Below are 24,662 nucleotides of genomic sequence, written 5' to 3'. Positions count from 1 at the left end.
CGCGCTGAGCCGCTGCCGCAGCCCGAGCGGGAGACTGAGCGGCGTAGAGCTGGGGCTGAGCGGGGCCGGCCGAGCCGGGCCGGGCGGGAGCCATGGGCCGCTAGGGCCAGGCCGAGCCCCGCGATGCCGCCGCCCAGTGGCCCCAGCGTCCTCGCGCGGCTACTACCGCTGCTGGGGCTGCTGCTCGGCGGCGCCTCCCGGGCTCCCGGCAAGACGCCGCCAGAGCCCCCCAGCCCTCAGGGTGAGTCTCCGCTAGGAGGGCAGCGATCGCCAGCCTGCGCCCCTCACCCCCATCGGGCCCCCGCCCGCCAGCCCCCTCTTGGCCGCGCTCGTGAATTGGGGGCTATTCTATTCCCTGGATTTGGGTGGGGTAGATAGGCAACCTGGGTTCGGAGCTTCCCGGGGAGAGGAAGACCTCCGGGGAGGGGGGCTCGGGGAGACGCAATGGGGAGGGCGGGGGTCCCCAGGATCTGCGCCGCCACCCCCCCTCCTGCCTTGTTTTTCTCCCTCCTGGTCCGCGAGGCGCTGCTGCCTGAGCCATTGTCTACCGAAGACACCCGCCCAGGGGCGGGCTGGGGCGGGCGCCCACTCCGCAGCCCCCTGCGGGTTCCTCGCTCCAGACCCCAGCTGGGTGAGGGCTCAGGCATCGGCTGCCACCCTGGGCCTGGACGGGGGCTGGGCGCCTAGAGCTGGGTTTGACGGGGGGAGGGGAGAAAGGGGAGTGGGTGAGGCTGCGGGTGAGACTGTTCGAATGGATTTCTTTGCCTTGGAGCCTGACAGCCCCCAGCTGGCCTTCCAGGTTTAGATTTTGGGGTGCACCAAAGAAACGCTGCTCAACCCATGAAGGAGAAGGGGCTGCAGTTGGGGGGCTCTTAAAAAAGGGGTGCATTGTGATTCCTAGCTCAAAGCGCATGGCAAGGCTGTGGTGGCGGAGCCATGCTGAACTGGCTAGCTGACTGTAGGCAGTGACGGCTGGGAGGGCAGGTGCCTGGGTCCCGTCCAGCAGGCCTCCGGCCACTCCTGTCCCCAGTCCGCTCCCAGGTCACCCCCTCCCCATCTCACCTCTCCAACGCGGTGGAGGAGACCCTCCCAGCGCCTCACCGGGCCCAGGTGGGTGTGTGAGGTGGGGGTGGGGTTGGATCCTGCAGCAGCGAGGATGGGAGAGCTAGACCATAACTCCCTACCTAGCTTGGGTTCTCAGGGTACTCCACCCACTCCAGCCCTGTACCTCCCTTCTAGCCTCCTGCCCCATCACCCAGCCACTACTCTCCCCTCTCCTGCCTCTGGACCCCATCCCTGTCTGAGCCTGAACTGGTGCGCTCCACTCCTCACCTCCCCACCAAGGAGCTGGCAGGAAAAGCAGGGTGGGGGAGTCTCCATGAGGGAAGTGGGGTCCGGATGAAGGGAGGGGGTCGGATTTCCTCCTGGAATGAGGCAGGGCTGAAGCCAGGAGAAGCGGATACTGTATGGAATGTCAGGCTTTGAGGAATGGGGAAAGTTCTCTGGCCTCAGTCTTCCCTGTATTCTGGGGGACAAGAAGAGTTTTGATGGCTAGGAATGGGCCCTAGTTTCTCAGAAAGCCTTTCTCAAGTCCTGCACCCCAGGGAAGGGGGGGGCCCAGGGAGTTGGCTGGAATAGAGCCAGGATCAGGACTCTCCCAGGCTTCTGGCTGGAAGCCTAATTGAGGGGAAAGGGGAAGGAAATCTAATAGGTACCTGCCTCCTTACCCCCCAGTTTGGCACTGATGCTTCCTTCAGGCCTTACCTGCCCACCCTTGTTTTGTTCCCTGGGCTCTCTCCCCTTTTATGAGGAGCTGGCCCTTGAACCCAAGGCATTCTGTCAGATGACCATAGTCCATACTCCTGGGTCCCCTCTTCCCAGCTGCTCCATCCAGCTGCTCCTAGCCTGGGGTGGGGGTAGGAAATAGCCCTGCTCCTCTAGCTTCTCAGAATTCCTACTAGGGAGTGGAGGGGAAGCTGCCAGTTCCTGGGAGAACCAGAAAGCAGGACAGGGTTGAGTGTGTGCACCCACCCTGCAAATTGGGCTTTGGCCTAGGAGGGGACAAGGTGGTGGGTTCAGGGACAGCTGGATGGGATGCCAAGGGCAGGCGTGGCACTGGCCCTGGGGTTGGAAGCCTGAGATAAGACACCTGTCACTGTTGAGTGTTAGGCTCCACCTATGAGGCCCCCTGACCTTCCTGTGCCCTGCAGCCCTCAGCCCCCTCATCTCCTGGCTCTTCCCTCTGTACCTGGACTCCCCTAATTTTGTTCCCAGCACGAGCCCACTCCCCACCTGCCTCCTGAGGCTTGTACTTAGGTCTCTATCTTTCTAAGCATGATAACTCCTCCAGTTATTAGCAGCAAGATAGAGATGAGGCATGGTCTTAAGGGGGGGGGCTGCACTGAGTGGGAAGGGGTAGGTGGTGCTCTAGATCAGAGAGAATGCCTGGGAAATCCATGAGAACAACTCTAGGCCTGGTTCCTCCCCTCCCCCTCCATCACCCCATCTGAAATCAGGACACCTGCAGGCCCATGCCAGCTAGATCATCCATGGGCTAGGGGCAGAGCTGGCTGAAAAGCAAAGGCCTTGGACTTCCCTTGCCAGCCCCCTCCACACCAGTTTCTCTTGGGCCTGGGTCTGTACCCCCTTCCAATCTCTCCCCTTGCCAGGACCCCAGCACCCTGTCCATCTTCTGGTAGGAATGAGGGCATTACCATGTTGACTGACTGTACTGACCATCTGGGAGGGGACCAGTAGTACACTGAGGAGGAGGGGTCAGGAGGTACTTGTTTGGGCTTCAGGGTTGGGGTGAGTCCCTAAATCTGAAGAGAAACAAGTTTGTGCAAAGGGTTCTGGGAAGAGGATGAATGATAGGGATGACCAATTTCCTAGTGTTCCCTTCTTAGTTTCTTCCTTTGAACCCAAACTCTGACCCAGTGCACCATCCTCTCTTCCAAATGGCTGAATCCTGGCCTCTCTCCTCTCCACTTGCAGCCCCTAGTTCTCCACTTATTCGTTCTTCCTCAACTCTCCCTTCCCTCTCCTCTCCCTGACACCAGCCCCATAGAGTCCAGTGGTTAAGAATTTAGGTCTAGAAGTCGATTCCCAGGTTTGGATCACAGATCTCCCACTTAACTATAGCACAAGTATATAAATTCTTTTTTTTAATTTTTTTTTTTTTTTTTTTTTTTTTAATCCTCACCCGAGGATATTTTTGTACAGATAGAGTGGGAGGGAGAGAGAGGAAGGGAGAGAGAGAGAGAAACATCGACGTGAAGGGACACATCAAGTGGCTGCCACCCGCACGACCAACCAGGGCCGGGGACAAACTGCAACCGAAGTATGCGCCCCTAGCGGGAACCGAACCCGGGTCTCTCCGGACCGCAGGCCGACGCTCTAACCGCTGAGCCAAACCGGCCAGGGCACAAGTATATAAATTCTGAGCCTCAGTTTCTTTATCTGTAAAATGGACTAAGAGCATGTTTTATCAAGTCTAATACATCATGGACTGGAAGATCCCCGTTATTTCATGTACCGGTAAGAAATGAAAAAAATGCTGCCAATTGTAATTAATGACATCAGCAATCATAGGCATAGCCTGAGTTCGGAAATGGTAAAATATGGAAAAGTGCGTGTTAGTTGAAATAGTACCACCTACATCATAGGCTGATGTGAAGTTGAATTGAGGGCTCTGTAAATGCTGGTTTTTATAATAGCTTATCTCGCCTTGGCCCCAAAGCTGCTCCCAACCCACAGCCCCCTCCTCTGATTTTGGGGTACCCCCTAGTTCTCTTCCCACCCCCTCCTCCTTACTCTCCTCACCTCATCTTGTCCACAGAGATCCTGATCAAGGTTCAGGTGTATGTGAGCGGGGAGCTGGTGCCTCTGACCCAGGCCTCAGTGGATGTGTTTGGGAACCGTATGCTGTTGGCCACTGGCACCACGGACTCAGAGGGTGTGGCCACACTGCCCCTCAGTTACCGTTTGGGCACCTGGGTGCTGGTCACTGCTGCCCGCCCTGGCTTCCTCACCAACTCCGTGCCCTGGCGTGTTGACAAGCTGCCCTGTGAGTGCAGGGGCAGGTGGAGGGGGGGATAGCAGCTGACCCCATCAACCCCTTCCCAAAATAGTCCTCGGGGGTGGAGGGGGTAGGCTTTCCAGCAGCTGCTGCCTGGGCTGGGGTATGCAGAGGGGGCTGAGGGAGGATGAAGTCACTAGGACTTGGAGGGAGGGAGTACCCCGCCTGGGGGTGGGCAGGGGCTTTCTCTGGAGCTGACAGGCCAAACTTCCCACAGTGTATGCGTCAGTCAGCCTCTACCTGCTCCCTGAGCGGCCGGCTACCCTCATCCTCTATGAGGACCTGGTGCACATCCTCTTGGGTTCTCCCGGTAAGGCTCCCCCTCCACTTCCAAGCTCCTCTTTCTGCCCCCTGACCTGGGTATAGAGAGCTCTGCTTTTCCATACTAGCTGGGTGCCCTTGGGCAAGTCACTTAACCTCTGAGCCTGTTTGTTAATCTATAAGATGTGGATATTGATAGTATCTACCCAAATTGAAGTAAGGATCGAATATTATAAAGCATGGAAAAAATAGCACAGAAGGTCGTCAATAAATATTGTTATTGGGGTTTCTAGTGGTTTCTATTCTCCCTCTATTATTAGAATTCCCATTCCCTGCCACCTTTGTTCTCAATGTGTATGTCTCCACGTCCTTGTTGCACACCTACTGGGTGCTTAGCCATGTTAGAAGACCATGAGGGGGTCATTCCAAGGTACTGAACAGCAATGGAGTGCAAGGCCTGGAGCAGTCCTGCAGTGGCCCTGGTGTACCCACGAGCTTTCAGTCTCCTCCAACTACGCCTCGCTGCAGCACCTAGGCTGTGCCAGGCACCGTGTCTAGTGCTGGGGAACAATGGTAAAGAAGAACAGACCCACTCCCTGCCACGTGGAGTTCACAGACAAGTAGAAAGGCACACAAACAGGCCATCGTAAACCCTGAAGTAAAAACGGAGCAGGCAGGGCAGTGGAATAGAGGGCAGCTGCATTCAATATTGAGAAAACTCGAACCTGTGAGTGTTGCAGGAGGTAAGAATTTGGTGAAGGGAGCTGCATGGACTTGGGAGTGGGAGAAGCCCCTCCTCAATTTATATTCTTAGCTGAGTCCCTATCCCCAAGTTATAATTTGCTCGTCATCTCTCTGACCCTGAACCAGAGACTTCTAAACTTTCTTTCGAAGTTTCTAAATGCCCCCTAGCTTAAAGCCTCCCACAGCTCCCACTGCTTCAGGATGAAGCCTAGACTCCTTCACCTGCTGACCGCGCCCTCTGAGACCTGACCTGGCACCGCCTCGCACACCTCCCACTCCAGTCACCTGGAGGCCCCTGACCAGCATGCTGCCTAGTACCCCTGGGCCTTTTTCCTGGCCGTCCTCTGAAAGTCCCTTTCCACTTTCTTTCCTGGCTGTCTTATCCTGCAAGGCACCTCAGGGCCTTCCCAAGCTGGGTGGCCCAGACTCCTCTTGCACCCTGCATCCCTCTATTGTAATAGAGAAGTGGGATGGGATGGTGGGCGACAATGTGTCCTGGCACCAGACTGCATGGGCTTCGGTCAGGCTCCAGGATTGTGACCTTGGGCAAGTTACTGAACTCCCGCCTCCAATTCTGCACCTATAAAATGGAGTTGATGATAAAGGTGCCTAGGTCAGGGGCTGTTGTGTTAATTACAGGGGTTTTAATTCAGGTAACCTGCTCAGAACAGTACCCAGAATATCAAAGCTTAATAAATGTTAGCTAGTACCATATTGTAGCAGAATTCTGTTTTATGTCCTCTCCACCCCAAGACAGGCAGACAACACACAAGTGCACACAGAGCCTAAGCTGTCTAATGCAGTAGCTACTAGCCACGCATAGCTATTTAAATTTAAATAAATTTAAAATTCATTAAAGTTTTAAAAATTAAAAATAAATCCAGTTCCTAAGTCTCACTACACTAGCCATACTTCACGTGCTTAATAGCCACGTGTGTCTGGTGGGTACTGTAATGGGCGCCACAGGTATAGAACATCTCCGTCTATCACAGCAGAAAGTTCTAATGGGTACCCTAACAGACCGCACCACACTAGGCTGTGAACTTGAAGGCAGGGAATTGTGACTTATATCTTATTCATTTTTGTATCCCCAGCACCTAACACAGTGATAGTCGTTGTTTGAGGACCTGAACCTCATCGCTTTATAGGTTAATAAGGAAACTGTTTCACAGAGCAAGTAACTTGCTCAGGGTCACACAGCCAGGACTAGATTTCTGGTGCACTTCCCTTCCAAAGTAACATTCTACAGCTGCCCAGTTCTCTCCCCAAGTCACTACCCTCCCTGGTCTCCCAAGTGGCCTGACCTATTGGCTACCCCACCCCCTTAGATACTTGCTTTCTGCTCTGGTCCCTGGGCAACCTTGTCCCTGGCCAGGCCACTGCAGCCCCTCCTCTCCTCCTCTCGCCATCCAGGTGCCCGCTCCCTGCCCTGGGTGCAGTTCCAGCGGCGGGCTGCCCGCCTGCCTGTCAGCTCCACCTACAGCCAGCTCTGGGCCTCACTCACACCTGCCAGCACCCAACAGGAAATGCGGGCTTTCCCAGCCTTCCTGGGCACTGAGGCCTCCAGCTCAGGTATGCTGGGTGCCAGGCATGGAAGTGATAACCCCCACCTGAAGGATTTAGCCCTCAACCCTGTGTCTCCTTCCCCCAGGCAATGGCTCCTGGCTGGAGCTGATGCCCCTGGCTGCCGTGAGCGTGCACCTGCTGACAGGCAATGGGACAGAAGTGCCACTCTCAGGCCCCATTCACCTGTCTCTGCCTGTGCCCTCAGAGCCTCGTGCCCTTGCTGTGGGCACCAGCATTCCAGCCTGGAGGTTTGACCCCAAGAGTGGTGAGTTCCTCGGGGGGTTGCCAGGGCTGGAGTTTGGGGATAAAGACTTAGATGGAAGGACATTCAGTCTGATGCAACCCCTGCCTCTCCCAGGGCTGTGGGTACGAAATGGCACTGGTGTGATCCGGAAGGAAGGCCGGCAACTCTATTGGACCTTTGTCTCCCCTCAGCTGGGGTACTGGGCGGCTGCCATGGCTTCCCCCACGGCTGGTGAGAGTGTGATGGGGGGGGTGGGACTGTGGGGGAAGGGGAGGCTGGGAGAGTGGATCCCCTTCTGAAAAGCAGGAAGGGCATCCACACCTGGAACGCTAAGCCCTCGCCTGGCACAGGGCTGGTCACTATTACATCAGGCATCCAGGACATCGGCACCTACCATACCATCTTCCTGCTCACCATTCTGGCAGCCCTGGCCCTGTTGGTGCTCATTCTGCTGTGTCTGCTCATCTACTATTGCCGGTGAGTGATACCCAGACCCCCACCTTCTCTCATCCCATGCAGACAGAGGCCTGCTCTATACCTGCCCTTATTGTTGGGTGCTCAGGCCCCCAAAATGCATAAAAGCACAGTATGATCCACAAGGTGCTACCAGAAAGCAGGGCATGTGCACATGCAAAGACTGAAAGACTGGCAGGAGACAGGAGGCAGGGCCTGCAGGACCGACCCTCCAGATACAACCTGAAGCTGCTCCTACCAGCCCAGCTTCTCTGGTCCACGGAACCTCAGGCTTAGGCACTACTCTCAGGTTCTCACAGGCGCGCAGTTTACCCTAGAGAGACCCAAATGGACACAGCTGCCAGCTGGACCTCCCACAGACATGCAAGCTCTTTCCATAAACCTCTCCCAGGAGTTTATTTGTTTAGTCCTGGGCATTGTGCCGAGCCCTCATCTTGCAACTGGGAGGGTTAGGGAGCTGCTCTGGCATTAACCTTTCCTAAGGGTCCCCGTCTGTCTTCTCCTCTCCAGGAGGCGCTGCCTGAAGCCGAGACAACAGCACCGCAAGCTGCAACTGTCCGGGCCTTCTGACGGCAACAAACGAGACCAGGCCACCTCGATGTCCCAGCTCCACCTCATCTGTGGGGGACCCCTGGAGCCCACCCCGTCGGGGGACCCCGAGGCCCCGCCTCCAGGCCCCCTCCACTCCGCCTTCTCCAGCTCCCGCGACTTGGCCTCCTCCCGAGATGACTTCTTCCGCGCCAAGCCGCGCTCTGCCTGCCATCCGGCCGCTGAGCCTGCAGGTGCCCGAATGGGGGAGGGCGCCGGGCTGAAGGGCGCCCGCTCGGTAGAGGGTCCTGGCGGGCTGGAGCCAGGCCTAGAGGAGTACCGGCGGGGGCCCTCTGGGGCCACTGCCTTCCTGCCAGAGCCGCCCTCGCCGCCTCCGCCCTTCGAGCATTACCTGAGCCACAAGGGGGCAGCCGAGAGCAAGACCCCCGACTTCCTGCTGTCGCAGTCGGTGGACCAGCTGGCACGGCCATCGTCGCTCAGCCAGGCTGGGCAGCTCATCTTCTGCGGCTCTATTGACCACCTCAAGGACAGTGTCTACCGCAACGTCATGCCCACGCTGGTGATTCCCGCGCACTACGTGCGCCTGGGCAGCGAGGCGGGGGCCGCGGGGGCGGGCGACGAGCCCATCCCGCCCGAGGGCACGGCCGCCGGCCCAGCGCGCCCTTTTCCCCAGCCCGACCCCCAGCGCCCGCTGATGCAGGGCCACTCGGGCGCGGGAGGCGAGGGCAGCGGGGGTGGCGGCGGCGAGGGCTGGGGGGGCGGGCGCTCAGCGCCGGTCAGCGGCTCGGTTACCATCCCGGTGCTGTTCAACGAGTCTACCATGGCACAGCTCAACGGGGAGCTGCAGGCGCTGACCGAGAAGAAGCTGCTCGAACTGGGCGTGAAGCCGCACCCACGCGCCTGGTTTGTGTCCCTCGACGGGCGCTCCAACTCGCAGGTGCGACACTCCTACATCGACCTGCAGGCGGGCGGCGGCGGCCGGAGCACTGATGCCAGTCTGGACTCCGGCGTCGACCTGCACGAGGCGCGGCCGGTGCGCCGGCGGCCCCTGCGCGAGGAGCGCGAGCGCGCCCCGATGGCCGCCCCACCGCCGCCACCCCCGCCCGCGCCCCCGCGCCTGGCGCTCAGCGAGGACACGGAGCCCAGCAGCAGCGAGAGCCGCACGGGCCTCTGCTCTCCAGAGGACAACTCCCTGACACCGCTGCTAGACGAGGTGGCGGCGCCCGAGGGCCGGGCGGCCACGGTACCCCGGGGTCGGGGCCGCAGCCGTGGGGACAGTTCCCGCAGCAGCGCCAGCGAGCTGCGGCGCGACTCGCTCACCAGCCCGGAGGACGAGCTGGGGGCCGAGGTGGGTGACGAGGCGGGCGACAAGAAAAGCCCTTGGCAGCGGCGGGAGGAGCGGCCGCTGATGGTTTTCAACGTCAAATAGTGTCTCCTCCTGGCCTGGTGCCGCCTCCAGGTCGGACCCCGCCGGGTCGGACCCCGCCCTGTCCGCCTTGGCCTCATCCCCCGGGTGCATGCCCCAGGGTGTTGTGGGGGCACCCACTCTTAGCACTGGGCTTTGAGAAGTGCCCAGGGGCCTGCGGAGCTGTCCAGTGGTATGTGCTGGGTAATGTCTTGGGAGGGACCCCATGTCTGCCCCAAGAAGGCAGTGGGAGGGGTCAGACCCTCATCAGGAGGGCTGGGTGGGGGGGAGCCATGCCTGTATAAACGTGGTGGTTGTACATAGAAAGTTCTATTGTGGGAAAACAGGAGGGGCAACCAAGCCTCAGCTGCCAGTATGAGGGCTGGGAAGGGAGGGGGCATTCTCTTTGGACCCCTGGGAAGGGAGGGGTGCTGTTTGCTGATTAGCCCACCTCTGGGCTACCAAGTCACAGGGCTAGTGGCTGGGGAGGCTCTGGGGAATAGGGGATAATGTGATGGGATTGCTGTGGGCAGCAGCAAATATAAAACTGGTGAGATTAACTTTGTGTGTATCTCTGTGGGGTTGAGCGAATGTGGGTGCTCAGGGATCCCCTGGGGAGGGCAGGCGGGGTGGCCAAATCAGACACTATTAAGAAAGTGTACAAACTTTATTGAAACAAATACACACACACACACACACACACACACCCATGGAGAGAGAACATCTGGCCACAGGGTCCACAGAAATTTGGGGAGGGGATGGCAGCTTGTAATGTGGCTTTTGCCACAGGTCCCCACCTGATAGGGAAGGCCTTAGATTGAGATCCTACCTCAATTATGGGAGGACTCAGAATAGGGGGCCGGAGAATATGGTGGGGAGAGGGAATGGGGAGGCCTGAGCAACAGGTACCCTCTGAGCAGGGTCCCAAGAGCTATGGAGTGTTTTCAATCCTCAATCCCTCCTCACAACAGCTGTCTTGGGACTGGGTCCCTCAAAGTAGTGTCCCAGCGCAGGGTCTCCCTACGTAAACACTTGGTGCCCTTGGCCCCACAGTGGAAGCCAGCAGGACAGCAGTGACGGTGATCTGCACAACAGATACCCTGGATGGTCAGAGGAGGGTATGAGGTTAGACAAAGCAGGACTAGCCAGGCCTATACCCAGCCCAAGGGTAGGGGGTGGAACTGACCTGGCGATAGGGACAGCAGGCCCAGCTCCCGCGGCTATCTCGGCAGCAGGTCTGGTTGTCATGGCAGAAGTGTCCCTCTCCACACTCCACATTCCCCACACCCACATGAGGGCCAAGGGTCAGGTGGGCAGCATGGTGGGAAGAATCCACCTCCTTCTCACAGGTTCGGGCCTTTACATTGCAGGTATACCCAGTGGGGCAGCAGTGCTGGTGGTCCTCACAGCACACAGCCTGGGGAACAGAGTGGCATTATGCTCTTGTTCCCCTCTTCCCCAGGACTCAGCTCCCTTCTCCAGGGGCAGGCAGGTGGGCACTCACATGGGGCAACTGGCAGCAGGCCCAGCCCTTACTCAGGCTTGGGCAGCAGGTCTGCCCCACCGGGCAGCTGGTGTGCTGGTCACAGCCCATGTCTTTGGGTTGGGACAAGGAAGCCCGGTGGGCAGGCATCTTCTCCAGTCCAGCCACCATCTTGTTCCCCATCTGACACTGCCCCTCAGCCAAGCATGTGTAACCCTGAGGGCAGCAGTGCTGGTGGTCCAAGCAGCAGACACCCTGGCAGGGAGGAGGGGGCAGAAAGAGTGGTCTAGGGAGCTATACTGTATGGGATGACACACTGAGCCCTTAGCCCACTCTGCCTCCTGCTCAGTTCCTCCAGCTGGGAATGAAATCTGAGAGCTGGTGTGCCACTGTGGGCTAGGCAGAGAGCAGAAGAGCAAAGTAACGAGTCAGGCCAAGACACTGTCCCCCCTGTGCTACCCCACTACCCATGCACCTCTGGGACGGGACAGCAGCCCCACTCTCCAGACATGAGTCGACAGCAGGTATTAGAGGAGGGGCAGCTGGTGACATTATCACAGGGGATATCACTCTCCGTGGCTTGGGGGCCTGGCAGGCTGAGGTGGGCTGGGGTCTGCTCCATCCAGGACAGCTGGCGGGCTTCCTTTTCACAGGTACCCTTCTCTGTGTCACACATAAACCCAGCTGGGCAGCAGTGTATGTGGTCTTCACAGCACACAGCCTAGGATGGATAGAGAGGGAACAGTAGGCACAGGGACCTAGCTGGCTGCCATCCTCTGCTTAGCCCAGCCCAGCCCAGCTACCACTCCTGGGTACCTGGACAAAAGGGCAGCAGCCCCAGGCCCCTGACTGTAGGCGGCAGCAGGTGTAGTCATCTGGGCAGCTCACCTCCATGTCACACTTCACCTCCTGCACTGAGTTAGGCAAGGAGGACAGGTCAGCAGTGGCACTGGGGACCCTCTGGGGTGCCTACCCTTTGCTGGCTCCACAGTTGGAACCAGATGTTGAAAATAAAGGGCTACCCCTGGCAGTGATCCTAAAGCAAGGCCCAGTGTGGAGAAAAGGGGGCTGTACCTGCCCTGGCCCCTCCATGTAGCCATCAGTCCCCCGCCCCCACATCTGTTCCTAGAATAGCCTGGTGGAGAGCTTCTCCTCGGGTGCAGGTGGGATAGTCTGGCCTGTTTCTGATACCTGTGTGTGCTGGCAGCTTGGTGAGGAGGTCCGTAGTATTCTCCTTGGAGAGGCACTTGCTCAGGGCCAGGTCGCACACAGTGTCCTGGGGGCAGCAGTGCAGGTGATCGGAGCAGCAGATAGCCTAGGTGGAGGCAGGGGTGGGTCTTTGTGACTTCTAGTCTTAATGGAGCACAAGGAGCAGTCAAGCTGACAATGACAGCTGGCATTGCCCCAATCCCCCACTAGGGAGTGGCATAAATCCTGGGCAGCCAGGCTCCCAGCAACCTGCCAGCTACCTGTACTCCGCTGGCGTCCCTGAAAGGTAGGTGTCCAGGCTAGGTGCTGTGGGCACGTAGCCCAACTGGTTATATCCCCTCACTCACATTAGGCATTGGGCAGCAGCCATACTTCCCACTAGGCAGCTCACAGCAGGTGGAACCATCAGGGCACTGGGACTGTCCATCTGGGCACATGATTCCTGGAAGGGAGAAAGGTGTGAGGGGCAGCCAGAGTAGAGGGGTACTCTTCCCCAGCTAGAAGCCAGGCAAGGCCTCTCCTCACCCCAACCCCCAACCTGATGCTCTCCCATCTCCTCACCTGCTCTATCAGTCCTTTGTGCGGGGATCTTCTTTGCCAGGGGGTGGGTGCCAGTGGCGGTGAGGCAGCGGGCATGAGCCAGGTCACAGGAGGTACCATGGGGACAGCAGTGCACCTTGTCTTCGCAGCAAGAAGCCTGAGAAGAGACGGTCTTGACTCTCTCTTTGCCCCCTCCTCACTTTGCCCCTGCTGCCCCCCAAACCCCCATCTTCCCAAACCTGTACCTGGGGCATTGGGCAGCATCCCCAGGAGCCATCAACCATAGCGCAGCATGTGGAGGAGTTGGGACACTCAAACTGGCTGTCAGGGCACTGGACGGCACCCAAGGGGTTGGCATCTGTGGATAGGATGACCCAGGAGTCCAGCAACCCGTAGTGAAGGTCACTGCCCCCATCACTCAAGGAGCTGCTGGCACCAGAGCCTACAGACCCAGCTACAGGGGATTGGGGGGCTTTCACTAGGGCTCAGTGTTCTCCCAGGCACTCTTTTTTTTAAAAAAATCCTCACTGGAGGATATGTTTTTACTGATTTTAGAGAGAAGAGAGAGAGAGAAAGGAACATTGATGTGAGAGAAACATCGATCCATTGATCAGTTACCTTCTGTACACACCCTGACTGGGGATCGAGCCTGCAACCTAAGTATGTGCCCTGACTAAGAATTGAACCCACAACCTTTTGGTACACAGGACAATGCTCCAGCCAACTAAGCCACCCTGCTGGGGCCCCAGACACTTAAACCCCTCTCCCAAAAGCCAGGCCTTACCTCAGGAATATGGCACAGGGCAGGGGCATCCATTGACTGGGCTGGCATTAAACCAGCCCAGCTTGGCCTCTCCCCAACCCTGCTATGCCTGGCCCCAGGCCTGGGGTCTTGTATTCTCTCCTTCCTCTCCTAGCCCCAGTGGCTACCCCTCTGTCCAGAGCAGGGGGGTTGCTAAGTACAGATGCCACATGAATGAGGACATGAGAGTAGAAATAGGGTCACCGAGCCAGCTCTATGCTGCCCATCTGCCTGGCCTCCACATCCACCTTACGGTACCTGATCTTCGGAAGCACGACTGTCCGTCAGCACTGCAGTGGAAGCCCTTCGGGCAACAGTGGTGGCCATCCCCGCATGACACGGCCTGTGGGACACAGAGACACCTGTGTTGACTAGGCCCTTCTACCTGGGGTGGAAGAGTACAGGAAACATAAACACAGACCTAAGCCCCTCCATTGAGCCAATGGTACATCACCTCTAGGAATGGGCAGCAGCTGGAGGTCCCCAAGACAGTGAGGAGGCAGGAGTATCCAGGAGAGCAATGGCCATCAACCTGGCAGGGTCTGCCCAGACGCCTGCTAAGCACTGTGGGCCATTTGTCCTGGGAAGAGAGGAGAGGCTAAACCAAAGGACCAGATGACCTTTTGGGAAATCCCAGCTGCCAGCTCTTGCCTGGGCTGAGGGCACTCACCGGAACGGGATTGCAGCAGCTGTAGCTGGCTCCTCCTGGGTCCAAGCAGCAGGCCACAGGGCAAAGCTGACCATCTGGGCACTGCGTTCCAGCCACCAGCCCTGTCACTAAGGTCACAAAGCTCACCAGGGTCCACATGGTCCACCTGCTAAATACCAAGAGGCATTTGACAACTAGCTTAAGTACATGCCACCCTTGATTTTGGGGCCAGTCTCTCTCCAGGCCCAGGCCCAGACCTGAACCTCCCCCACAACTCCTAGGGAGAAGGCAAGATGTGGGGCCTGAGATTCAGCTTCCTACATATGTGCTGTGGGTGTCACAAATGCATTGGCGCATGTACACCCTTGAACATGAATGCTGACGTGAGTATGTGTGAATCTGTGTCCCCAACATGTGGCCTAACATCTGAGTCTCTGTGGGTGAATGTATAGAGATGTGGTAACATAAGAGTCAGGAAGATTTGTGGGTTTTGTGGGTCTGATCTGTGGGAATGAGGGCCACCTCTTGGGTGTGAGGGAGGCATCAGTAGCCATGGGAGGACATGCTGGGTTACAAGGACAGAGTCCCCCTCTGAAGAAAAGCCAGGGTTTCGCTTCCTCAGCTAGCTCCTCTGGATGCTTCCTTGCCTGATACTGTGTTCACACCTGCACCCTGCTAAGGCTTGTTGGTGGGAGGGGATGTCACATGACAACATGAGAAACCACAGGGTTGAGAAACTTGAGAAAAGGAAAGTGAAGTGGCCAGTGGAGTCTGGGGTGCCCCCGCCAAGAGGCCAGCCACCACCTGCTCACTGACTGTTCCCTCCTCACCAAGAAAAAGGGGCACAGGCTGGGTCAGTCTTTGAGACACTGTGTTCTAAGGGCCCTCAACACCACCAGGAATTTTCAGACTCCCTAAACATACCATCTCCCTACACCTGCCTCTCCCAATATGCTGACGCCAAAACTCAGCCACACATCAAGAGAGACCACAAGAGCCCACCAGCTGCTGCTCTGGAGTCAGCAGAAGGAAAGAGCCTCAGTCTGGGGGATGAGACACAGCCCCTCACTTCCTCAATAACTTTTCCCCAAGCTCAGCCAGCTCCATCAGTTCATCAGGGCAGGCCCAGGAGGTTACCCTGCCTAGAGGGGCAAAAACAGTATGTTTGCTGAGCCTCTTGGGAGCCAGTTTAAACACTCTACATTATTTTCTTTCTTCTCTGCAACCACCATCCAAAGTAATAATTATTACCTTGACTTTTCAAAGGAGGAAACTGAGGCTCAGAAATGTTAAGTAACGTGTCCATGTTATATATCAAGTCATAGAGATTACAGGCTTTGATGGCTCCAGAGCATATCAGACCTGGCTGGGTTCATTTCACATGTGACACCATGGACAGTGCCTGAGAATGGACCACAAACTCCAGGAGGGTAGAGGCCTGGGGTTCAAGCAGAGGAAGGGGACATAAGCATTTCCTGGGCAGGTGGACCAGGCAGCACAGAAACAGGGAGAGCTGAAGCTGACTGGATACTGCACTGGTCCTAGTCCTAGAATTGCCACCACTGATTGTGAGAGCCTCAAAAGTTGCTTAGTGCCCCCTCTACAGCTCAAAGACCATTCCCAGGAGGCCATCTCCTGGCCAGGTGGGGATGAAGAAGACTGGTCCTGGACTTCAGCCCCTTGCATTCTCTCCTCCACACCCACAGCTCCCAGGCAAGGCATCTACAGCTGGCCCCATCCACTTCTTGGCTTAGGCGTGAAGGGGTGCCTGACTACGGATCTCAGACTATTCAGTACCCTAGTGATTCATTTATGTTTATTTTCTTTTTAAAGTACCCTGAGGTTAGGAAGCATAGTGTATGCGTCTACTGGATACACATACAAGCACACACACTCAGGGATGGGGGAGGTGAAAGCTCAATCCACTCAGGAGGGTTTTGAGTAGCGGCCTCTCTCACCCCACCCCATCCACACTGCCAAAACAGAGAGGAACAGGTCTCTTCAAGCCCCCAGCTCTGTCATCTTCCACTAGGTGGCACCCCCCAACTCTGAGTGTCTGGAGCAAGAGATTCCCAATAGGTGAACCAACCCAACTTCGAGGCGCGTGAGCAGGGGAAAAAAAGTGGCTGGGAGAGGCGGAACTTAGTTTGTCCCACCCCGCAAAAAAGGAAGTAAGGGAGAGCCAGACACAACCACTCCCAAGTCCTTTGAGGAAGCCACGGTCTCGTCCCACTCCCAGCCCTCTGAGCTCCGGGACCGGCGCGGGCGCCTTTCCTGTTCCCAGCCGCCGCGGGAACGTACCTACCTACCTACAAACCACCACCACCACCAGACGGGTGGGCGGAGCCGGCTCAAAAACAGAGTGATCCCTGCTTTCGGGAAAGGGGCTGCAGCTTCCGGGGATGCTAGGAGGTAGAAGGAGAGCGTCCCCTCTAATGGGGGTCACTGCCATTCTGGTTAGAGTGCCACCCTTCATAAAACTCCCTCCAGTGCATCGCAAACCCCCAAAGAAGATTCTCTGAGCGAGTCTTCTCTTGTCTCCCGAAATAAACTCCAGAGGAACCTCAAGCCCCCACGTCCCCGTGGCCGGGAACTTGGAAAAGAGCAAGCGAGAGGTCTGGGCGGCCGACCTCCTTACCTTCGTGCGTCCGGCTCTGCGCTCGCTAGATAGCGGCTGCCCCGCAGCTCACAGACTTGGGCCTCGCAGCGCGATGGCCCGCCTACCTCAGTTTCCATTGGCCAGGCTTTCGGGCTGTCGCGCTCCCGTTGGCTACTCATCGACGTAGAGGCGGGGCCAGCATGGAATGCTGTGCTTCTTTTCTACTTAATTCATTCCCCTCCCTCCCTGCTTCTCTCTTCCTAACTCCCCCCACCCCCATTTCTAGGGATCATGTGATTGGGAAATCATGTGATGCGCGCCCTGGCTTGCACTATGCCTCCCGAGGGAGCCGGGTAGTTTTCCCGAGATGGGGCCATTCCTGTGTGGAGTTACTTACAGCCAAACGAGCTGCCCCTTAGAGTGCGTGTCCAAGGACTTTTGCAGAATATCCGCTTCTGGATTTGGGACACTTGTGCATCCTGTTTCTAGTCTATTCAATAAAGTCAGATTAAACTTTGAGGTTGAAAGAGAGTTGTGAGAACAAGGATAAAACGCCCGAGGTCCTTTCCTAAGGTACTCGCAGGGGGGATGGGGTGGTGAAAGGAGACAGACTCAGATTCTAATTTAAGGTACCTAGTCGTGTGCCAAGTGCACGCATGTGTGTAAGGGAAAGGTAGTAGGTTAGCTCTAGGCGGGAAGAAGAGATTCAATTTCACCGTGGGGGCACTTTTTTGAGCTGAGTCTGGGAGGATTCTAACGCAGGTGGGAGAAGTGACTGGACAGGAGGTGTTGGAGAGAGCATTAGAAAACCAGATGGGCCCTGGCCGGTTTGGCTCAGCGGTTGGAGCGTGGGCCTGCGGTACAGAGAGACCGGGGTTCGGTTCCCGCTAAAGGCACGTGCCTCGGTTGCAGTTTGTCCCCGGCCCTGGTTGGTCGTGCAGGTGGCAGCCACTAGATGTGTCCCTTCACATCATGTTTCTCTCTCTCTCTCTCCCTCTCTCTCCCTCCCGTTCTATCTGAACAAAAAAATGGAAAGATGTCCTCGGGTGAGGATTAAAAAAAAAAAAAGAAAAGAAAACCAGATGGAAAGGGTAGCCTTGGGCTAGGATCAAATACCAAGTGTGATGTAGGGGGGGTTGAGAAGCTGCTAGGTGTCTGGTACAAAGCAAAATAGGGAAATGGGTGCATAGTAGAAGTGGCATTGTAGTTTTAGATGGCGCTGCCTTCCAGGAATTGACATGGCTGGTGAGGAGGGAAAAAACTACACAACAGATTAGCCAACAATAGAAGCCAGACTGCTCAGTGCCAAAGGGCCTGGCCCAGAAAAGACTAGTCACAGGAGAGCACCAGGAGAGAGGCCAGGCCCAGAGAAAGCCTGGTGCTAAGCCTTGAAGGAAGGGATGGAGAGCGCTGTAGGTTAAGTGAAGAGCTTGAGCTGAGAGTGAGGTTTCCGTAAGGGACAAATCCAAGTCTGGATAAGGAAGGAGTGGCAGGGTTGAGGAATTGTGTGGCAGTGGTGCTCAGCCTGGAGCTAGTGAGGGTCCAGACAGTGGATAAGGCTCCTGATGAGAATAGGGACTATTCTGCATGCTGGTAACATTTGTGCATATTTACCTTCCCATGTATCCTGAGGCAAGAGGGTATAGCTTATGTTTCTATTGATAAAGCATGCACATACATAATTTTAATAAAATGTTAGGCAAATCAATAAATGAACCTATTTACCATAACTACACAGAACCAGAAGAAACAAACAGAAACTAGAGTGACTGAAACAAGTAGACCCTCTGTATCTATGGGTTCCATATTTCATTGGTCCAACCAACTGCAGATCAAAAATGATTTTTAAAGTGTTACGTTGTTCCTGACATGTACTATGTGGCTAGGTCTATGATAGTGGCATCTGTGCTGAACATGTACAGATTGTTTTCTTTATTATTTCCTAAACAATACAGTGTAGCCCTGGCTGGTTTGGCCCAGTGGTTAGAGCCTCAGCCTGTGGACCAAAGAGTCCCGGGTTCCATTCCAGCCAAGGGCATGTACCTCGGTTGCGGTTCTTCCCGGCTCTGGTTGGAGTCCTGTGGGTGGCAACCAATCGATGTGTCTCTCTCACATCGATGTTTCTCTTTCTCTCCCCCTCCCACTCTGTCAGAAGATAAATGTAAAAATATCCTCTGGTAAGGATTAAAAAAAAAATATACAGTGTAACAATTATTTACATTGTATTAGGTATTATAAGTAATCAGAGATTATTTAAAGTATACAGAAGGATGCAAACACTACGCCATGTTATATAAGGGACTTGAGCATCCATGGATTTTGGTATCCCTGGGGGCTTCTGGAACCAATTCCCCCTCAGATACCTAGGAGTGACTGTATCATAAAATTCTTAAAGGGGTGATTTTCCCACCAAGGACATTTGGCAGTGTGTGAAGACATTCTGGGTTGTCACAACTGAGGGGAAGTGCAATTGACATCTAGTGGGCAGAGGCCAGGGATGCCTCTAAACATCCTACAAAGCACAGGGCAGAATTCCCCAACAAAGACCATTCTGCCCCGAATGCCAGTAGTGCTGAGAAACCTTCTCTAGAGGATCATGAACTTTCTCCATGAAAGAGCTCAACGTTCTCCTCATACAGAGCTTCTTATTTCTTGTTTCATAAATTTTAAATAAATGTTGTCATCTGATTTCCCAGCAACAGTAGATTATAGAAAGATCAGGGGATGTGTGTTTTGAAGTTTCTAGAAGCAGTCACTTTGACTTTAACAAGGATTAAAAGTATACAGAAGCCCGGCCGGTGTGGCTCAGTGGTTGAGCGTCGATCCACTCACCAAGAGGTTGCTGGTTCGATTCCTGGTCAGGGCACATGCCCAGATTGTGGGCCCGATCCCCAGTGGGGGGCATGCAGGAGGCGGCCAACCAGTTCTCTCTCACCCCTTTCCCTTCCTCTCTCCCTCTCCCTTCCTCTCTCTCTAAAAATCAATAAAGAAAAAAAAAATTTTTTTTTTTTAAAGCATACTCTAGGGAAAATTGCAAAAACCAGACTGAAGCCCAACATCCTGGGGACACTGAGTGTAAAAACAAACAGTCCTAAATGACTGTATGGGCCGTGTGGGTATAACTCTTAAAGGACAGTAATGAGCAGTCAAGGTATGAGCCTGAGCATTCAGAAAAATTGGAATCTTAGGCAACCACTCTGATTAATATGGCAAAGAAATGTGACATACATTTACTAAACAGCTTTTCAAAATGCACACAGTGAACCTCCACTTCTATGGAGAGGGTACAGGTCCCCCAAAGACTGTAAAACCTCTCCCAAATCCTTAAGAAACACTCCAGTGTCCTTACACCTTCCAATTCAGGAATCTCTCTCCCTCTGCTTTTTGCTTTTAAGGAGGGAGAATCATTTTACGATCAGGGAAGCAAAAAAAAAAGCAAATGTCCAGAGTCACAAAAAGATTTGCCCTACTTCCTGAGCCCTCCCAGCCCCCTTTGACCAGGACTTGTGATGCTTAATTTTTACAAAATAAATTTACTGTAAATATGAGGTTTTGTTTCTGAATCTCAATTCTGTTCCACTAAACTATGTGTCAGTACCACACTGTCTTGATTACCATAGCTTTATAGCAAGTTTTGACATTGGAAGAAGTGGGAGTCCTCCAACTTCCTTCTCAAAAATTTTTTTCCTTTATTGATTTTATTTATTTTTTTTATCCTCACCCAAGGACATTTTTTCGGGTTTTTTTGTTTTGTTTTGCTGTTGTTGTTCAGATAGAGTGGGAGGGAGAGAGAGAGAGGGAAACATCGACATGAAAGAGACACATCGAGTGGTTGCCACCCGCACGGCCCAACCAGGGCTGGGGACAAACTGCAACCGAGGTACATGCCCTTAGCGGGAACCGAAGCCGGGTCTCTCCGGACCGCAGGCCGAAGCTCTAACCACTGAGCAAAACCGGCCAGGGCCCTTTATTGATTTTAGAGAGAGACAAAGTGAGAGGGAGAGAGAGAGAGAAACATTAATGTTGAGAGAACATCGATTGGCCACCTCCTGCATGCCCCCCACTGGGGATCGGGCCCACAACCTGGGCATGTGTCCTGATCAGGAATCGAACTGGTGACTTCTTGGTGCATGGATTGATGCTCAACCACTGAGCCACACCAGCCGGACTCAAGATTTTTTTTTTTTTTTAATTATTCTGAGTCCCTCAAATATCTATGTGGATTTTAGGATCAATTCCTGCAAAGACAGCTGAGATTTTGATAGGGAATACACTGAATCTGTAGATCAATTTGGGATATATTGCCATCTTAACAATATTAAGTCTCCCTATCCATGAACATGGGATGTCTTTCCATTTATTTATTAGCTTCTTTTTGACAGTTGCCAAGTGTTTCACGCTATATTTTTACATGGTTTACTTAACCAGTCTCGTGTAATGAGCTTTTATGTGTTTACAATTTTTTAAAGTTACATATAATTATGCAATGAATATTTGTGAACATGTGTCTGAGTGCACATGTGGGGGTTAAATTCCTAAATGTAATATTGCTTGGTAAAGGGTTTGCACATTTGAAATATTAATGACAAATTGCCTTAAAATTTTTTCAATTTGCACAGGCAGTCATGGTACTTGGGGGAACTTATTTTCCATATACTCACCAACATTGGATATGCCTGTTTAATTTTTTTTTTTTTTTTTGCCAATCTATGACAGAAGATATTTCCTGGTTGTTTTATCTGCATCTTGTTGATCTCTAGGGAAGCTGAATATTTGTGCATACGCTTATTCTGCTTATCTATTTACTCTGTGAATTGTCTGTTCTTATCTATATTAGTCAGGGTTCTCCAGAGATGCAAAACCAATTGCTGTATACATAGAAAGAGATTTATTAAAAGGAATTGGCTCACATAATTATGGAAACTAGCAAGTCCAAAATCTGCAGGGTAAACCAGCAGGCTGGAGACTCAGGAGAGCAGATGGTGCAGATGAAGTCCAAAGGCAGTCACTGAAGAATATCCTCTTGCTTGGAGAAGCCAATCTTTTTTTTTTTTTTTTCCCATCCTCACCCGAGGACATTTTTCCATTTTTTGTTCAGATAGAGTGGGGGGTGGGGGCGAGAGGGAGAGAGAGAGAGAAACATCGACGTGAAAGGGACACATCAAGTGGCTACCACGCGCACGACCAACCAGGGCCAGGGACAAACTGCAACCAAGGTACATGCCCTTAGCAGGAACTGAACCCAGGTCTCTCTGGACCTCAGGCCTACACTCTAACCACTGAGCCAAACCGGCCAGGGCGACAGTCTTTTTGTTCTATTCAGGCCTTCAACTAATTGGAGATGGTCCACCCACATTATGGTGGGCAATTTGCTTTAAACAAAATCAGTCTCATCCAAAAAGAACCACCAAGTTGATAGATAAAACCATCTCTTTTGTTCATTTTTCTACATCTTGCCTTTGAACTGTTAGAGCTCTTTATACATTCTGGATATTATATATTATACAGATGTCATTGTCTTTTATTCTTTGTTTATGATCACTTTTGTAGTCGGAAGTTGTGTTATTGTTATGTCATCTGAAATCTAGCAATCTTTTCCTTTGTGACTTCTCCCTCTCCCTCTACCCCCAACCCTACCCCTTGTGTAAAAATTTACAAATAGCCTGGCTGGTGTTGCTCAGTGGTTGAGCATCAACCCCTGCACCAAGAGGTCACCGGTTTGATGCACGTACCCAGGTTGTGGGCCCAGTCTCCAGGGTGGGCATGCAGGAGACAGCCAGTTGATATTCTCTCTCATGAATGTTTCTATCTCTCTCTCCTTCTCCCTTCCTCTCTCTCTAAAATCAATAAAGAAAAACAAATTTTAAAAAAAAGAATTTACAAATATGTTCTTCCTGGTCCATTCCTATTCATGCTGCTGCTCCAGGTGCACTGGACCTCAGATGCCAGCCCCATGCTGGATTGAGGCACGACAAGTGACAGGAGGTCCCACTCAGGAGCCTGGCATGGACAGGCCCCTGGATGTGTCCCTCTGGCTAAGAGGTTCCTCTCCAGCAGCCCTAGGGTTGCTTTCAGAGGTAGTGGTCTGGATAAAAGGTTGAAAGTTCCCCTTTCTCTTCCTCCTTCCACTTCTCTCAGCTTCTGCTCCTTTCTCCCAATGGTCCTTCAGGGTTTTCTTTGTTCAGAGTTACTGTTCTGCCTCCATCGAAGAGTCCTAGCTGCCCCAGAGCAGGGGCCTTTCCCCCTGAGATCTTGAATTGTCAGATAAAACATAGAATGCCCAGTTAAATTCGGATTTCAGATTAGAAACTTATTTTTAGTATAAGAATGTTTCATGCAATACTCAAGATATACTTACACTTAAAAATTACCCATCGTGGCCCTGGCCGGTTTGGCTCAGCGGTTGGAGCGTCGACCTGCGGTACAGAGAAACCCGGGTTCGGTTCCCGCTAAGGGCGCGAACCTCGGTTGCAGTTTGTCCCCGGCCCTGGTTGGTCCTGCGGGTGGCAGCCACTTGATGTGTCCCTTCACATCGATGTTTCTGTCTCTCTCTCTCTTCCTCTCTCTCCCTCCCACTCTATCTGAACAAAAAATGGAAAAATGTCCTCGGGTGAGGATAAAAAAAAAAAAAATTACCCATTGTGGCCCTGGCCGGTTTGGCTCAGTGGTAGAGCGTCAGCCTACAGACCATTGAGTCTGGCCAAGGGCACACGCCTCATGTCGATGTTTCTCTCTCTCTTTTTCCTTCTCTCTCCCTCCCACTCTATCTGAAGATAAGTAGAAAAATATCCTGGGGTAAGGATTAAAAACAAATTACCCATTGTGTATCTCAAATTCAAATTTAACTGGATATCTTGTATTTTTATTTGCTATATCTGGTAGCCCTGAAGACTAAGGTTGGAGTTGGGGCATGAAAACAGCCTCTCCCTCTCATATACCTACTCCTTCCTCTTCCTGCCTGAGTCACCTTGGGGTGAGCAATTGTTGCCCCAGTTCCTGAGGCGCCAGCCTTCATCATCAGGCACCTGACTGGTGCTGGTGGGGCTCAGCTTGGCCCTCCAGTCTGTCTGGTGGGTGTGGGGGAGTCAGAAATAGGCCAGTGTGGGGGCCAGAGGCTGTGGAGGGATATTTGGCAACAGAGGCACTGGATAAAGTCAGGACACCTGGGTCCTGTCCCTCATAGAGTGTGAGCTTTTCCAGTGCCATTGGGCAGGCCACCTTCCTTGTTGTTTTTAATCAATTACTATTTTTCACCAAAGTGAACATGCAAATAAATTTAAGTCAAATTATAAACAAAGTAGCACTCTTGTTCTTTCTCATTTCCTACTTTAGACACCCACTTTCCAAGTTTTTAGCAGTTTCTTCTGAGTTCTCCTTGAACCTTTAAATCAGATGAGAATTCTTGATTGGCCTTTGGCCGCAGTGTGTATCTGGGTAGTGAGTAAGCACTGCCCTGCCCTGCCCTGCTCCCCGCCAGCCGGGAGATTCAGAGTCTACAGTGAGCTGCAGCCACTCACCTACCTCTTGGAGTAGGGCCACATCTCTACAGGAAGAGTAGTGCTGGCTGGTATGTTTAAATCCAGCTGTGGGGTGTGGGATGCAGGGTGGGGGTGGAGAGAAAGAGGAAGGGTGTATGGGGAAGGGGAAGGCAGGTTAGAGAAGCATGGGAGGGGAGTAGTTTCCTTGGCTCTGCAGAGGCCCTGGCTGGAAGGGCCCCCAGGGATCCTCTGCCCCAGGGTTCTCAGCCCCAGATGCTTGCTGGAATCACCGAGGGAGCATTTGTAGCTGCAGAGGATCTGATGTGCAGGTCTGAGGGCCCCTCATCTAGTCGAACCCCTTCCTTTGCAACAAGGAAAGTGGTGCTAATGAGGAAACGCCTCTTGGTCCCTTCACAAGCTGTGTGATTTGACTTATCCTCCCTGCCTCGTTGTCCTGATCTGTACATCGAGGACACTGGCAATGACGCCCTCCCCTCCATGGAATGAAGTAATGCCTGTGGAAACACTAGCACAGGACCTGAGACAAGTGCATGCTTGTTGGGGGAAAGCCCTGCAACTCT

The 24,662-nt window shown here is 53.8% G+C and overlaps 2 protein-coding genes across 6 annotated transcripts; one reads left to right on the top strand and one right to left on the bottom strand.

Annotated features, from left to right (window-relative positions):
- On the top strand, positions 1-9,886 carry FAM171A2 (family with sequence similarity 171 member A2). The gene is made up of 8 exons (XM_036269098.1): positions 1-241; positions 3,839-4,066; positions 4,296-4,388; positions 6,497-6,655; positions 6,735-6,914; positions 7,008-7,124; positions 7,244-7,370; positions 7,878-9,886. The coding sequence occupies exons 1-8, from the start codon at positions 124-126 to the stop codon at positions 9,343-9,345; spliced, it is 2,490 nt and encodes an 829-aa protein (XP_036124991.1). The 5' UTR covers positions 1-123; the 3' UTR covers positions 9,346-9,886.
- Positions 9,887-9,973: 87 nt separating this feature from the next.
- Positions 9,974-16,709, bottom strand: GRN (granulin precursor). Of its 5 annotated transcripts, none has more exons than XM_036269659.1 (13): positions 16,643-16,709; positions 14,026-14,173; positions 13,810-13,953; positions 13,614-13,698; positions 12,799-12,911; positions 12,575-12,710; positions 12,361-12,455; positions 11,996-12,119; positions 11,621-11,718; positions 11,280-11,525; positions 10,826-11,059; positions 10,508-10,738; positions 9,974-10,421 (listed from the first exon to the last, which is right to left on the bottom strand). In XM_036269659.1, the coding sequence occupies exons 2-13, from the start codon at positions 14,161-14,163 to the stop codon at positions 10,284-10,286; spliced, it is 1,782 nt and encodes a 593-aa protein (XP_036125552.1). In that variant the 5' UTR covers positions 14,164-14,173; positions 16,643-16,709; the 3' UTR covers positions 9,974-10,283. The 5 variants fall into 5 exon arrangements, with proteins under 5 accessions (XP_036125552.1, XP_036125553.1, XP_036125548.1 ...); XM_036269660.1 differs by having other exon boundaries at positions 14,026-14,170; positions 16,643-16,695; XM_036269655.1 differs by lacking the exon at positions 16,643-16,709 and adding an exon at positions 16,314-16,628.
- Between the last annotated feature and the right edge of the window lie 7,953 nt (positions 16,710-24,662).

The sequence above is a fragment of the Molossus molossus genome, unplaced genomic scaffold, assembly GCF_014108415.1.
Source record: "Molossus molossus isolate mMolMol1 unplaced genomic scaffold, mMolMol1.p scaffold_m16_p_19, whole genome shotgun sequence".
NCBI classification, from domain to species: domain Eukaryota; kingdom Metazoa; phylum Chordata; class Mammalia; order Chiroptera; family Molossidae; genus Molossus; species Molossus molossus.
Note: the sequence above shows the minus strand (reverse complement) of the source record. Positions and strands in the feature narration are given on the sequence as shown.

What these genes read in the sequence shown, in the direction of transcription:
- GRN (XM_036269655.1), bottom strand. Translation starts at nt 16,480, where the DNA reads ATGAAGGGTGGCACTCTAACCAGAATGGCAGTGACCCCCATTAGAGGG. An exon ending in GCTGCTGCCCTTTTGTCCAG is followed by an intron (nt 11,526 to 11,620) that starts GTACCCAGGAGT and finishes TATCCATCCTAG; the next exon opens with GCTGTGTGCTGTGAAGACCA. An exon ending in CCTGCTGTCCCTATCGCCAG is followed by an intron (nt 10,422 to 10,507) that starts GTCAGTTCCACC and finishes CTGACCATCCAG; the next exon opens with GGTATCTGTTGTGCAGATCA.
- FAM171A2 (XM_036269098.1), top strand. Translation starts at nt 124, where the DNA reads ATGCCGCCGCCCAGTGGCCCCAGCGTCCTCGCGCGGCTACTACCGCTG. An exon ending in GCGTGTTGACAAGCTGCCCT is followed by an intron (nt 4,067 to 4,295) that starts GTGAGTGCAGGG and finishes AACTTCCCACAG; the next exon opens with TGTATGCGTCAGTCAGCCTC. An exon ending in CATCCTCTTGGGTTCTCCCG is followed by an intron (nt 4,389 to 6,496) that starts GTAAGGCTCCCC and finishes CTCGCCATCCAG; the next exon opens with GTGCCCGCTCCCTGCCCTGG.